The 15,999-nt window shown below is 37.2% G+C and overlaps 1 protein-coding gene across 2 annotated transcripts in view; it reads right to left on the bottom strand.

The window, feature by feature from the left end:
- ARHGAP15 (Rho GTPase activating protein 15) overlaps nt 1-15,999 on the bottom strand; it is a 785,763-nt gene that overhangs the window by 635,172 nt on the left and 134,592 nt on the right. For both annotated transcript variants that reach the window (XM_060178060.1, XM_007539658.3), the window contains exon 5: nt 9,429-9,516. In XM_060178060.1, the coding sequence (XP_060034043.1) occupies nt 9,429-9,516 (88 nt within the window). The remainder of the gene's footprint in view (nt 1-9,428; nt 9,517-15,999) is intronic.

The following is a 15,999-nucleotide window of genomic DNA, read 5'->3' as shown; positions in this document are numbered from 1 at the left end:
ACTCCACCAAGTGTACCACTGACCGGCCCCTAGAAGAAAGTTCTCTTGAGAAAATACTTTAGCTCTTGGGTAAATAAAATGAAATCATGATCTTAAAATAACTGGCTTCAGGGCCAGGTGGTGGGATACTTGGTTGAGAGCACACATTTCCATGTGCAAGGACCCAGGTTCAGTCCCCCAGACTTCACATGTAGGGAGAAAGCATCACAATCAGTAAAGTAGTGCAGCAGGTCTCTGTTTCTCACTTTCTCCTTCTCTCTGTCTCTACACAATACATAAATATAACACATATACAAAGAAAAAAAATAGGGGGGTCGGGCGGTGGCGCAGTGGGTTAAGCGCACGTGGCGCAAAGCGCAGGGACCGGCGTAAGGATCCCGGTTCGAGCCCCCGGCTCCCCACCTGCAGGGGAGTTGCTTCACGGGCGGTGAAGCAGGTCTGCAGGTGTCTGTCTGTCTCTCCCCCTCTCTGTCTTCCCCTCCTCTCTCCATTTCTCTCTGTCCTATCCAACAACAAAGCAACGTCAACAATGGCAATAATAACCGCAACGAAGCTGCAACAACCGGGCAACAAAAAGGGGGAAAAATGGCCTCCAGGAGCGGTGGATTCATGGTGCAGGCACCGAGCCCAGCAATAACCCTGGAGGAGAAAAAAAAAGAAAAAAAATAGTTTGCTTCTTCTTATGCCTTTATCAGACAATAGGCCTGGCTCTTTTAAGACTTGTAACATCTAAATCATGCTGTTGATTACTATGTATTTGTTGAAAGAACAGCCCTGATAGACTATTCGAAAGGATTAGGATATCCTTAGAAAATAGGAACTCCAAGATTACAGAAGTAAATTTATTTACATTAAAATTGAAAAGCACATCTTATTAAAGTGCTGCCCTCATTACAAACCTCAGCTTTCTTTTTAACTCTTAAAACAATTCAATCTTTCTAACAAACTCAAGAAAATAAATCATTCTCCTTTTAGTGCACAGACCTTACCTACCCATACATTCATGCTATTGTTCATATAGTTCAGTCTACTGGAATTCTTTGCCACAAATCTCCATGTATCAAAATTATAACCATCCTTCAATGCCCAAATCAAATTTTTCACAGATGTGAGCTCTCTCTATATTAAATCTAAAAACAAAAATCGTTCTGCTTTTTTTATTTCATCTTACCCACTCCACTCCACCCATTTTTTGGCAGAGATGTTATGAAGCAAAGACTGTGTCTTGATTATATCTCTATGCCTTATATGTAGCCCTAACGAGCAAGCTGTTCATTGTAGGATTTCAATACATATTCTTATGATGTTTTTCCCCACCCAGGCTTATATAAATAGCACAAACTTGATTAACAAAATACATATTTAAATGAAAGTAAGGTATATTACAATAAGAAATTATGCAACTTTTCTATAGAAAACAATGAAAAATGCTGGATACATTTTAAAAAAATTATCTTAAAAGCATTGAAAAGATTAGAAGATATTGGGAACTGTAAAAGTAAATATGGGGGGGGGACTAAATATCTAAACTCAGAGAGGGAGGCTGAATAGCAAACTAAACCACACACTTTGCCTAAGGGCATTTGTTTATACCATATATTTCAACTTTGTTCAATCAACCTAGCAGAATAGCAGAAAAGGTTCTGCTCAGGGTCTTCTAATAGGATAGAAAGAAAAAAAAATTAAACCTGTTCCTTTTTTTTCCAATCTTGAGTGACACAAAGAACTCTGCCTATATAGAAGAACAAAGTAAGCAAAGGAAAGGAAAACATAAAGAATAATTTTTACATATTGGATTTTATAAAACTTGTTATTTTTTTCTCCCTAGAGGAAAAGAAAAACTTTATACCATATTTACTTTTAAATAAAATTAAGCAAAAAATAAAAAAGAAAAATAATAAAGGATAATTTTGTTTCTGGAAAGTTGTAGTTCAGTAGAATGCTTCCTGAAAATTTTAAGTTAACATACATTGAGGTAATCAGTTACTTAGTGTTCATGACCTTTTTACCTTTTTACCTCAGAATTGAATGTATTTATCCCAGGCCTTAGGGAACCTCACATGTTATTTCAGTAACAGTGATTAGTATGAAATTAAGGATAACCAGACTGAGAAAGTTAAAAACTAACATGAGTGAAATCTATCAAAAACAAACTAACATAGATTTCAGATATTAGAATAATAAGACATAGCATAAAACAATGATACTTTCTAATTTTAACAAACATAAAAGAGAGACACTAAAATATCTGCAGGAAATAATTATAGCAAAGAATAAGAAATTTAAAAGAGGGTAAGGGTGGTGGCACACCTGGTTAAGTGCACACATTACCATGCCCAAAGACATGGGTTCAAGTCCCTGATCCCCATCTATAAAGGGAAAGCTTTCTGAGCAGTGAAGCAGTGCTACAGGTGTCTCTCTGCCTCTATCTACCTTTCCATATCTCCTACACTCTTGATTTCTCTGTCCTATCAAATAAAATCAGTAAAGTTTAAAAATAAATAAATTTAAAAGAGAAGCAAACTTCGAGAAGTGTCATGTGAATTTATACAAAAATCGAATATCTCAAAGAAAGATTGCATATAAAACTTAGAAGATAAATCAAGGTAAATTATTTGTATATAGTTCATAAATACAAAAATTATAGTGTGAGTTATGTGGAGGACAGACTCTGGAAATTTAGCAAAATTTTATGTAGAAGTTTTGAAGAAAATAAGCTAATGAAAAAGAAGCTATAGCTGAAAATATAACAGTTGGGAGTTTTCTAAGATATAGTCAGAAGCAATCAAACAAAGCCAAACAGCTGAAGAAGCAAAAATAAAGAGATTGACATCTGGATGTATCATGGTAAAATTGAAAAAAAATAAAGGTAATGAGAAAAATATTGAGAGAAGCCAGAAAACAATAGTTAGACAAACATGTAACTTCCTGGTCACAATAATGGATGACAAAAAACAGTGGAAGGATATGTTTGACATGCTGTAAGAAAATAGATGTCAACTTACACTTCTCTATATTTTCACAATGCACAAGAAACAGAGACATTTTGAAATAAGCAGACACTGAGACAGATTGTCATCACAAAACTCTTACTAGAGAAATTTCTCAGAATATACTTCAGACAGAAGGAAAAACAATCCTAGAAGAAAGGGCTAAGATTTTGGAAGAAACAAATAGTAAAGAGCATAGAAAATACTGAGTATATGTAAATCAACATTGACTCTGGGAAAGAGAATAAATAATATCTACTGACATTTAAAAAAAAAGCATTAAAATACCAGACAGCAATAACAGTACAGTGGGATGGGGATAAATGAATTAAATATACTGTAATGTAACTTCTTGGAAATGGAGAAAAGGCTTGATTAGCTTTTATCTAATATAACTATCAATGCTGTTGTGGGATGTACTTTAACTCAAACAAAGCATCTTATCTCTAACTGCTGTGACGATAATTTTTTGGTAAACTGTAATCAGTCTGATTCAGGTACCTGACTCAGCACCCTATCAGCACTACAACAAAACACCCACTCACTGAGTTCTTGTCCTTGAGTTGACTCTGAAAGGACATCAACACCGTCCTCTTTATAGAAACAAGAAAGTCATCTGCTGACTATTGGCACAGACTTCAATTGCAGCACAGTGTCTGAAGACACCTGTGAACCAACCTCAAGTCTCCAAGAGATGACTTGAGTTAGCTTCTCTCTGACCCCTGATAACTTCTCTTGTGCACTACCGCTAATGGAACACACCCTGAAACTGCCCCCTTGGTTGTGGATCTCAATCACGCTTTCTATCCTCAAATACTTTTCTTGATTATGCTACAGTCTGATGATCTTTAAATCAACATTGCAGTTCAGACAAACCACGAACTGAACAAAACAAAATGTATCACTTGCAAACTAGAAGAAAAAGAATGGAATAATAAACAGAAATGAAAGGAAAACAAAAGCAAATTATAGAGGAAGATACAAAAACAGAAGAAGTAGACTGTGACTGTATATAGGCTCAAAACAAGACAAGTAAGATATTTTTTAAAGGAAAGAGATGTAGGTTACAGATCAATAAAAGTTGATAAAATAATTACATAAATTTAATTTAACACTGGGGAAAAGGGAGAGGTTGTGAAAGACAAAGAGACAAATAGTGGGGAGTCTTCTAGAGTACTGGCAGGGCATATATCTGGGTAACAGTTATAACAGTAACTAAACAGTTAATGACTGCTGAATATATTTCAGTGCCAAATAAATATTATTAAAAATAAAGTGAACTATAAATCAGAAGAAAAATAAAATAACTATATGACTATGAGCACTGCTCTTTCCTACATAAACCAATAAATCCAAATCTGGGGACCTAGTGGTTTACAAATGCTTCTTCTGCCAGCTTGTACCAACTTTCTCTTGTCTGAAGTGAACTTGACAAGAAGAGACAGTATACAGACATAGAAGGGGGACAGTCCCCATGATATAGGACACATGTTCACATGTATCCATAAATTAGGGCAAAATATATACCTGAAAGCAAAAGTACACAATAGTCTACAATGAGTCAGTATGAAGTCCATAATGAAATAGTGTCTACTTAGACATAGATACCCTCCTCACCTATTTCCTATTACAGTTCCCTCACTCACTCCCAAGCTATCCTTATCAAAGCAAGGACTGCAAAAGCTGAATAAGGTCAACAGACTGGCATACTTTAACGGTGACTCTTTAGTCACTATCAGGCCATTCCATCAGCTGGGGTCCTAGTCAGGGAGTCCTGAGATTCCCAAACAGACATGACTAATAGGCCTAGACCTTGAATAAATCCCTCTCTCCATCGTTACTGCTCATCTATATCAGGAACAACAAAACAGACTTCTTTGTGGGCCCCCATAGGACCTTGCACAGTAGAGAATGCTCCATCCTCTGAAGGGAGGATGGACAACATACTCTATGCTACACCTGGTATTGGGGCAGCTTGGAATGTTCCTACTCATGACCACAGAATGTGAGGGCAGATCTACAGGGATACAAATGTCACATAGGCTCCTAAGCTGAATATGGACCCAGATCACATCAAATTGATGGGGTTTACAGTCAACAATATTTATACACCTTTCCCATATTTGGGAGCTACTCTCTTCCCTGATCCAGCTTTCTGGTCCTTTTTCCAGCCATGACATCATCTCCCCATACAATAACTTGGATCCACCTACATATCAGATTTCAGGCTCAGGGGAAAAAACAAACAAACAAAAACCTAGTATAGCCACAGGCCCTTAGGAATATAACTAAAATATGCCTACTAGCTATCTACAGAATTGAGACCCCAACAACTCTTCACCTGCACTACTCCAGCCTTTAGGTTCTTGATTAGTCAACAACTTGTTTGGTTTTATATGTTAACTCTCTTTACAGCCTCCAGGTTCCAGATGGTACCATGATGCCAACCAGACTTCCCTGGACAGATGACACCACCAATGTGTCCTGGAGCTCTGCTTCCCCAAACCCCACCCCACTAGGGAAGACAGAAAGAGGGGCTGGGAGTATGGATCTACTTATCAACGCCCATGTTCAGTGGGGAAGTAGTTATAGAATCCAGACCTTCTACCTTCTGCATCCCACAATGACCTTGGGTCCATACTCCCAGAGGGATAAAGAATAGGAAAGCTATTGAGGGAGGGGATGGGATAGGGAGTTCTCGTGGTGGGAATTGTGAGGAGTTATACCCCCTCTTATCCTATGGTTTTGTCAATGTTTCCTTTTTATAAATACATTTTAAAAAAGAAGGGGGATAGTCTCCCTTCTTGGCAACAACTTCCTTTTATTCTGATATTGTATCCTCCCTAGGTTTTGGATTGGAATATTCTTTAATAGTTTCTCTGTTATGAAGTAACAGGGATAGTAGGTGGTAGGTTACTTTTTAATACATTTATTAGAAAGGAAAACAGAATAGATCAGTCTTTCTTTTCCATTTAGAGAACCACTGAGAACTGAACATTAATTTCTAATTTATATAAACAGCAGTTAAGTGATTCTGCACTTATTTGTTGTCTCGTTTTTAGAGAGAGATAGAGGAGGTAGAAAGTCAGAGAAGGAGAGAGGGGAAGAGAGATAGAGATATAGATAGAGACAGAGATAGAGATAGAGAGAGAGAGAGAGAGAGAGAATAGCACCAGAATTTTCTTTAATGTGGTCAGGGCTGGGCTCAATCCTGGACCTCACATATGGCAAAGCAATACATTAAACAAGTGAATTTTTTCGTTGATAAAAATGTGAATTTTCTATAGACTAACAGAACTCCAGAGGTCGAGTCAAACATGGAATATACTACCAGGCACAACATTTTGTAACATATTGCATTAAACATGAAAGTTGTAAGGGAAAGAATCAATGGAGGAATGTTAGGGACATTGGGAATGATAAAGGTTATGCCTAGAGATCTAAAAGAATGGCTATCTTTGTTTTCAATATTAATCAGGACTCAGATACAACATATTAATCTGACTATTTGATATGTAGTTCTCTTTTTGGAGACCAAAGTATTTGGATAGTCCTTGAACTAAACTATTTTCTCTTCAATACATGTTTAAATTAAAGTACAAAGCTAAAATTATAATGATACATTGTAATTGCACTACATTTTATAGGCTGTAACATAGAATACATATTTAACATATTATATTAGAGTAATATATAATAATTTATTTTATGACTAGTACACATATTTTATTAACTAACTTCATTCTTTTTAAAAAATATTTTATTAATTGATTGAGAAAGTTAGGAGGAGAGAGAGAGAGAAAAACAGACATTACTCTACTACATGTGCTGCCAGGGATTAAATTCGGGACCTCACACTTGAGGATCCAGTGCTTAATCTACTGTGCCACTTCCTGGAACACACTAACTTGATTCTTTACTTCTATAGAAGCTATCATTCTGCCTTTTTTACAGATGAGATTTCTGAAGCTCAAGAAAGTTGAACTTTGTTAGTTCCTAAGTGGCAACACTAGAATGAAGTCCCCAGCTGTCGAACTTCAAAACCCTGCCTTTAGCCACTTTATTTTGGTGAATGTTACTGCGTTAACATTCAAAGATCATTGCTGTAAAAACTACAAATGCCACTGACTCTTTTAAGTCGCATGCTACCCTTACATAGGCATTTCTACTGACCCCCTGGAATAAAGGACAAACTTCCCCGCCCCCCAAAAGCACAGTGAACAATACTAGGCCATGTAGGAGAGGGTACCAGGGAAGTATGGAGACTGGAGTATAAATCTCTTCCAAAAATCAAATCACACATCTTTAATCGAGGCCTGGCAATCATCATATTGTTTCTCTGAAACTAGAATTAGTAAATGTGGGATACCCCACTAGGCATTTAATATTTGATTAGAAATGAATCCAAGAAGTTGGCTAGCAATACAGTTCATGTAGCAAATGCAAATCTGTAATTCACTGCCCCATTAGCACAAAATGCAGCTCTTGCCCTGAATTCACTTTGAAGACAATGTATTTCTGGGAAAAACCATAAGAACATCAAATATGAGGCCAGAAGTATTAAATAGGAACTGTCAGAAATTAAATAAATAAATAATGAATTCCTTCTAGGAATAAAATCTATTGTTGATTTACAATTCTGAAGGTTGAACAGGAGAGAGCACAATTAGTGAGCTGAGTTGGCAACTTTGCTGCCAACCTAGAAGAGAATTTTCTTTCACCTGTACAAAATTATGGAGCAGATAATGATGTCTCCTGGTTTGAGGATATTAAAATAGTAAAGCAAAAGTAAAACAAAGGCTTTCATTTGGAATCGAATCTCTTCTTCCTTTATCCCAGTATATTCACATCCACTCTGCTCTAGTGGAATTTATCTCACACAGCAGGATGAAGATCATCTTCTCAGCAGCCAAATTCAGTAAGGCAAGCCACTTTCCTCCCATCTTGCCTCCCTCCCCCACACCCCACCCCCTTTGAGCTCATTCAAAGAGAAAATAAAGGACCTGTGAGTGAATGGGAGATGTTTTTATGCTTGGCCCTTAGGGGTACTTTTATTTTTCTTAAAAAGATTATCTCTACCTTACTGTAGCCAAAACCAAAACAAAACCCTAAAACAAATTTCTGAGGAAGCTTAAATTAAAAACACAAAGGGCTGAGATATATATTTAATTTATTCATAATTAGTTTATGGATTGGACCACACTGAGACTCCAAAATCAGCAAGCCACTTGGGGATAAAGGCTATAGCAATTATCAGGGCAAGCCAAATGCTACCTTTTGTTCTTACTAAAAATCTTCCCCTTTAAAAACAGTTCTTCACAAATGATTTTCTATTTCCTATTTTAAGAGGATTACATAGCAAATGGGGTAGTGGCTGGAAAGCAAAGAACTTTCCATCGTTTTATTACCTGCCAACGACAAATTAGTTCATTGTGGTTCACTCCTGCCAGGCGATCTCTTCCCCCCGCTGCCTATCAGGCCGATGGGGTATGGCGGGTTGGTTCCTGCCTGGAGTCCTTCTTAATCAGGAGGCTGTCAGATATGCTACTTGCCCACTGTCTACCACATCGTGTGGCAGCTCTGGCGTTTGGGCTGCAAGGTTTTGAGCTTGAGTTGCCCCAATAGGTAGCTCCAAATTGGTCCTACTTGCTATCACTGTCAAATCTTCATGGGAATATGTGAGGGCCCCCTCCAGGTATTATAATAATAATAATAATAATAATATAAATTTCACTTTGTAACAGCTATAGGATACAGAGATTCTATTAGCTTCATCAGATAGAGTCCTAGCAATATTTGTAAAGGTTAGCTGGATATAGTGAATGTCACAGTTAGAGTAAGATAAAAAATCACTTTGTTAACTTAGAATCTTTCCTCACTGATAAAACCCTCTATTAAGATGCCATTTATAAACAGTTTATTATTATTTATTAATGTGTGAGGCACTTTATAGTATGCTAGATAACAACTTAAACCCGTGTATTAAAGATGTACATACATGGTTTTAATACAATTTACATCTTATAATATTCTTTAAAACAGCTTCCCATAATCTCCTATATTAAGCATTTATTACTAATGCATTTTATAACATGCTTTATAATACATTACTTGAGCAAGTGGCTGCATTTAGCCATCATTTCATAAGCAAGAATAAAGCATTTATAAATGGCACCTTAATTTAAAGTGTTACCTTCACATTACGACATAGCTGTTCCTCATTCATCTCATGTTAGGATTACTCTCCAGATGCATCACTTAATAAAACAGACACTAAGTTCTATTTTCCCTTCATCTTATTAAAAGTTTATTGAGTCATTTCTTCCATCTGCTTTCAGACGCTGGTAGCTTGGAAGCTTTAGTATGATTTCTATTGAAACCAAACTGTTAATTCATAATTTCTGTTAAAAAAATAACAATAGAAAAAGAATTACCTACCATATTAGACAGAGCTTGTTGCTTGGCTTCTTTGTAAAATTCAATCTTTTGACTAGAAAGGACGACCCAGGAAGTAGTCCAATTTTTCCTAGGAAAAAATAAATAAAAAGAAAGCATTATTATTTGAAGAAATCATTCACAGGAATAATATGAGCATTATTTGAAATGAGTAGAGATTATCTTTATCTTAATTGACTTTTTAAAATCTATTTATAAAGAGGAAACACTGACAAAACCATAGGCTTATTTTTTTGTTTTTGCATCTCCAGTGTTTCACCACTCCAGGCTAACTTTTTCAGAAAGAGCAAACCAGACAGGTAGAGAGAAGGAAAAAATCTATATAGTACAGGGCCCAGTAGAGGCACACTCAGTAAAGATCACACACTATCACAGGAGTAGTGCCCACCCACAGGCAGGGAACATAAAGAGGAGTAGAACAAGACAGCATTCATCTCCCTCTCCCTCTCCCTCTCCCTCTCCCTCTCCCTCTCCCTCTCCCTCTCCCTCTCCCTCTCCCTCTCCCTCTCCCTCCCTCTTCCTTTTAAACTCTTTTGTCTCATCCTTTCTCAAAAAAAGAAACAAACAAAGAAAAGAAAATAGTCACCAGGAGTGATGGTGTTGTCAAGTATGCACCAAGGTATCAGAATGAAAAAAAAACACTATATATATATATCTATCTATCTATCTATCTCTCCATGACAACTAACTTTCCTCTATGCACTGATGTTGGCCTTGAACCTGTGACACACATGGCAAACCATGCACCATCTAAGTGCATTATTTTTTAAAATATTTATTTATTCCCTTTTGTTGCCCTAGTTGTTTTATTTATGTTATAGTTATTCATGTTGTTGTTATTGATGTCGTCATTATTGGATAGGACAGAGAGAAATGGAGAGAGGAAGGGAAGGCAAAGAGGGAGAGAGAAAGACAGACACCTGCAGACCTGCTTCACTGCCTGTGAAGCAACCCCTCTATAGGTGGGGAGCCAGGGGCTCGAACCGTGATCCTTATGCCTTGGGTCCTTGCGTTTTGCACCACTGCACTTAACCCGCTGCACTACCACCAGACTCCCCTCTAAGTGCGTTATTTTATTGGCCCTAGTTAGCTTATTTCTGACACTGTCTGTATTTGACTGGTCTACAGTTAGCCTCAACTAGCAAAGTAAAATGAGAAAACTAAACCTTTTTCTTTATTGACACTCTTCTCTTCACTGGGTTGGTTAATTTCAGAGTCTGAAAACCTAACCTGCTCTAAATGTCCTCAAGACTAAACACAATGTCTTAGACAAAGCAGACTACAATACACCTATGGAGTTAATGATGAACTTGTGTTGTTTCAAACACTAGGACATGTGTGTATTCATGTTATATGGAATGACTACTTTTTGGTGACAAAACATGAATGGGACTAATACCCATCAATTTTCTTTTAGTGTTCTTTTTTAAAAATTTATTTATAAAATAGAAAAAGAAAATATTAAAAAAAAAAACATAGGTTAAGAGGGGGTAAAATCTCACACATTGTCCACCACTAGGGTTCTGTATCCCATCCTCTCCACTGGAAGCTTTCCTATTCTTCCTATTCATCAAATCATATTGTTAAAATTTCATTGATTTAATACTTTTCAAAATAGTTAAAATCAAAGAGCAAGCTAAAAAAAGTTGACAAAACACTTTGAGTCAATGGAAAACTATATAAAGTGTGTTTTAAATAACCCATTCAAGATCCGTAAATGCACTGTCTTTACCATCCTCTTAAGACCCAGGGGGTTGAGTGAAAGGACAACACTGATTCTGTAAAGTTAACATTTACAAGAAGTATATTTTCTTAAATGTCTGGAGGATTGTTACTGACATACAGTCGTGTTTAGAAAGCAACAACAATGACATCATAGTTAGAAATAAAACTAACACAATGTAAATTTTCCATCATGCAAATATGGAAACTATAATTGGACCCACTTGTCTTCACATGAAGAGTGTTTTTTTTTAACAAAATTATGAACAGTAAAAAGGGGGTTGGGGTGGGAATCACAGAATTAAAACCAGATAGCACATTCCCTCTTTCACCTAAGATCCCATTTCTCCTTTGAACAATAAAGCGAATTGGTAAAGTTACATACTTTTCTTTATGTGGGACATATCAGATAGTCCCCAACAAGGCAAGGAAGAACATTGTATATACTGTGGATCTAACTTAGGAATTTTTTTTATATATTCCCTATTTTGAAAGTATGTGATCAGGAAGTATGTAACATCCTCAGATCAGACATAATAGAGCTCATGTTTAATCTGCCTGTCATTATTCTTATTTTATATCTTCTGGCAGGGAGATATCATACCTTATTTTCTTCCTGTCTATAGCAAGGCCTGAATAAATGGTTTTGATTTGAATCTGTTTCCAATGTTGATCATTTATAGAACATGTTGGCATTCTTCTTCCCTTCCTAAAACTTGGCAGTGTAACAGGTTAGAACTGAAGTTGCATGAAATTCAATTATCTCACAGTTCTCTATTAGAACTCTGAACTGTTGTGAACTGTTGCCTGTTAAGTAAAGCTAATGAACAAGTCAAAGAGGTGTTATAACTTTTTGCAGCTTTTCATCCCTTCTGAATATAACTGACATGGACTCTATTGGGCTTAGAAAAGAAAAAAAAAGTGGTTTAAGGCTTTAAGCATCCTAATTTGCAGAGCATGACAATCCTACCATAGGAGAATTCACACTATTGCACTTTATTGTTTTTATTATTTTTTTTAGCTTTTGTTTAAGCAAGACAGAACCTTGCTGATAAGGACTTCAGGTCCTGTATAGGGAAGGGCTGACTAGCAGAGGCTGGGCAGTGAATTTCTCCTACAACTATACCATATGCCCCGAGGATTTTTCTTCTGCCATTTTCTCATCACGCACTATATGATAATTTCATTCTTTTCTTTTCTACTGGACATACCCATCTTATCTCTTTGTAAATATATATGACTACTATTATGTCACCCTATCTGAATTGAGCATAGACCCAGACATCCATGTCCCCATCTGTGAAGCTGGCTATCAAGCTTCCCAATGCAAGTAGTTTTCAATCTAGTAAACCACTTCTTTTCTATGCAGCTGTTTCTGTAATTTCTTTGCTGATAGAGAAAAAGAACTGCTGGCTTTGGAATCTTAGCAGAATGAACTGTTTTGAAACTTTGTGAACACTGCTGTTTCTTTTGATTTTTGTGAATTATACACAGTGTCTTGATGATATTTGATTATCTAGTGGAAGTTTAGTATCACAAAGAGGTAATGAAGTTGTTACCATGTCCATTTATCAAAGAAAGAAACAGGTTCAGAAAATTTAGGTAACTTCCTTAAGTCTGCACACTTAGATTGACAGTCAACCCCCATTCCTCTAATCTGGAAATCTGTAAATGGTAGACACACACACACACACACACACACACACACACACACACACGTGTATGTGTATGTAATTTCCATATAGTTTTGGTTGAGATTCTCAAAATATGTAAGTACTATATACAGCCTATGAAAAGTACAATTCAGGATTCATTCCCCCCAACGCCACACCCATGTAAAATTCAAAATTGCCCTCAGTATGTAAAAGTGAAGGAAAGACACAAGAAAAAGTCAAGTCACTTCAGGTTGATAAATGGAATGTTCTAATAAGGAAGGGAAATTGCATATAAGACTGGCTTGGGCAAGGATAAGAGGAATAGGTTTTTGTATCCAGTCTAGATAGTCCCTACTATTCAAAATTTTCATTTTGAAGTGCTCTTCAAAGTACTATTCAAAGTACTATTCAAATTTTCATTTGAAGTGGATAGAATGTACATTAAAGGTCCTAACATTTAAGTGAGGAGCCTCTGAATGCTGCAGTTTAGTTCAAAGTTCCACAAGTGATCATGGCCCCTCCAGGACTTTATTCAACCTGATTCAAATGTACCAGATAATGGACTATTCAAGCAACTTTTAAGTATAGTGGCATCTCTGTCTCTTTGCTATGGACTTTTCTAGCCTCTAATCTAGGAAAAGCTGAAGATTCACCTAGTGGGAACAAGTTTGGCACATCGGTACAATTAGACATCTTGCTATGAGAGGTGCCTGCAGAATATATTCACCGCTAACTTAGGTCCTTTTCCATTACCTATTCCAGGACTTGAAAGTCCCCCATCCTCCCATGACTTTCTCTGTCCTTCAGGGTGTGTGTGTGTGTGTGTGTGTGTGTGTGTGTGTGTGTGTTTGCTTTGGTGCAATACACTAAATCACTCCAAATTTTACTTTGTGTTTTCCCTTCCTGTTCTTGTTTCTTAAGTTCTGATTATCAGAGAAATGAAAGTAAAGACAACAATGAAGTACCACTTTACTCTGATAAGTATGCCATACATTAGAAAGAAGAGTAACAACAAATATTGGAGAGGTTGCAGATGAGGGGGAAAAAATTTTTTTTAACTACTAATGGGAATGTAAATTGGTCAGGCCTTTGTGGAATGCAGTCTGGAAAACTCTCAGAAGGCTATAAATGGAACCAGCAATTCCTCTCCTAGGGATATATCCTAAGGAAACAAACACACCCATGTAAAGAGATCTAAGTACACCTATGTTAACAGAAACACAATTTGTGTTAGGCAAAACTTAAAAGCAGCAACATATGAGTGACTATCACAGTTATGGTGTATAAACACAATGAAATACTACTCAGCTATTAAGAATAAGTCAACTTCTTCATCTCTTCTTGAATGGAGCTTGGAAGAATCATGTTAAGTAAGATAAAACAGAAAGGAAAGAGTGGATGTGGGACTATCTCACTCAGGGGAACAACTTTTAATCTATGAGTTAATTCAGAATCTTCATTTTTGAGCATTCTTCTTAAGAGTCTTGTCAAGTTTATTTAGTTTAGCTGCCCAAACCATTCCTTGTTTGATAGATAGGTTTGGACCGTTTTGTTGTCTGCAGTTCTTAGGATTCTAAGAAGTCTTTAACAGTTTTCATAACAAGCAATTCCTTACAAATGCTGACTATTGAGGATACTGAGTGACAACATAGGAAGTGGGGAATTTCTGCAAATTCAGTGAACTTAGAATAAATGAGTTCAGGGTATATGATGAAACATTTTAAGTACAAGATGAAACAATTCTAGAATAGAAAGCTCCTCTACTCATTTAGTACCACCATAAAAGACAAACACCCACGGCCGGGTGGTGGCACACCTGGTTGAGCGCACACGTTATGGTGCGCAAGGACCCAGGTTGGAGTTGCCAGTCCCCACCTGCAGGGAGAAAGCTTCACAAGTGGTGAAGCAGGGCTGCAGATGTCTCTCTGATTCTCACCCTCTGTATCTCCCCCCTCCTCTCAATTTCTGGCTATCTTTGTCTAATAAATAAATAAAGATAAAACAAAGAAACAAAAGACAAACACCCATGTCTACATTCTCTTAGAGCTTTTCTATTTCTGGGCACCTTGTCTGACACTTAGCAGATGCTTCTTAACGTTTGATTTTTTTAAACAGACATTCTTTTTTTAAATAAATGTTTTTAAATTTATTTTCCTTTTTTTTTTCTTTCCTCCAGGGTTATTGCTGGGCTCGGTACCTGCACTGTAAATCCACCACTCCTGGAGGCCATTTTTTCCCCCTTTTGTTGCCCAGGTTGTTGTAGCCTCGTTGTGTTTATTATTATTGCCATTGTTGATGTTGTTCGTTGTTGGATAGGACAGAGAGAAATGGAGAGAGGAGGGGAAGACAGAGAGGGGGAGAGAAAGACAGACACCTGCTGACCTGCTTCACCACTTGTGAAGCGACTCCCCTGCAGGTAGGGAGCCTGGGGCTCGAACTGGGATCTTTACTCCAGTCCTTGGGCTTTGCGCCAAGTGCGCTTAACCCAATGCGCCACCGCCAGACTCCCTGAACATACATTCTTTCAGAAAAATAATAAAAATAAAAATTATTTTCCTGCTGAATTTGCTATTGTTCATTAACAAGGGCTGCAGGTCCTTACCTCTGACTACTCGTCTGTATTCATAATTTCCTAGAATTTTGATATGCGTTCCCTAGTGCTATAAAAGTATCTAATGCTACTGGCTTGGTATATACGATTTCTGATTTGGTGTTCTAGTGGCCAGCATCTGAATTTCTATACATAGTCTCCAGACTTCTCAGATGCTTTGAAATAAATAAGCTATTACACACACGTTGAGCCATTTCTGTGTTGTTATGACCTCGGATAACTGAATAGTTACATGTCAGCTGAGCGCCTACCACATGTGAGACACAATGCTGAGGACTGAATAATGTATAAAAGTAAATATGCCTAGGTTCAGTCTCCCGCACCAATAGAAGTCAGAGATGAACAGTGTTCTGGTCTCTGAAAGAGTGAGAGGCCCGGTGGTGGCGCACCTGGTTGAGCACACATTACAATGTGCAAGGACCCAGGTTCAATCCCCCTGGTGTCCACCTGCGGGGGAAAAGCTTCACAAGTGGTGAAGCAGGGCTGCTAGTGTCTCTCTGTCTCTCTCATTCTCTGTCTCCCCTACCCTCTTGATTTCTGCCTGTCTCTAGTCAATAAATAATGA

The sequence above is a fragment of the Erinaceus europaeus genome, chromosome 18 (assembly GCF_950295315.1).
Source record: "Erinaceus europaeus chromosome 18, mEriEur2.1, whole genome shotgun sequence".
In the NCBI taxonomy this organism is placed as follows: domain Eukaryota; kingdom Metazoa; phylum Chordata; class Mammalia; order Eulipotyphla; family Erinaceidae; genus Erinaceus; species Erinaceus europaeus.
This window is presented reverse-complemented; position numbering and strand designations above follow the sequence as displayed.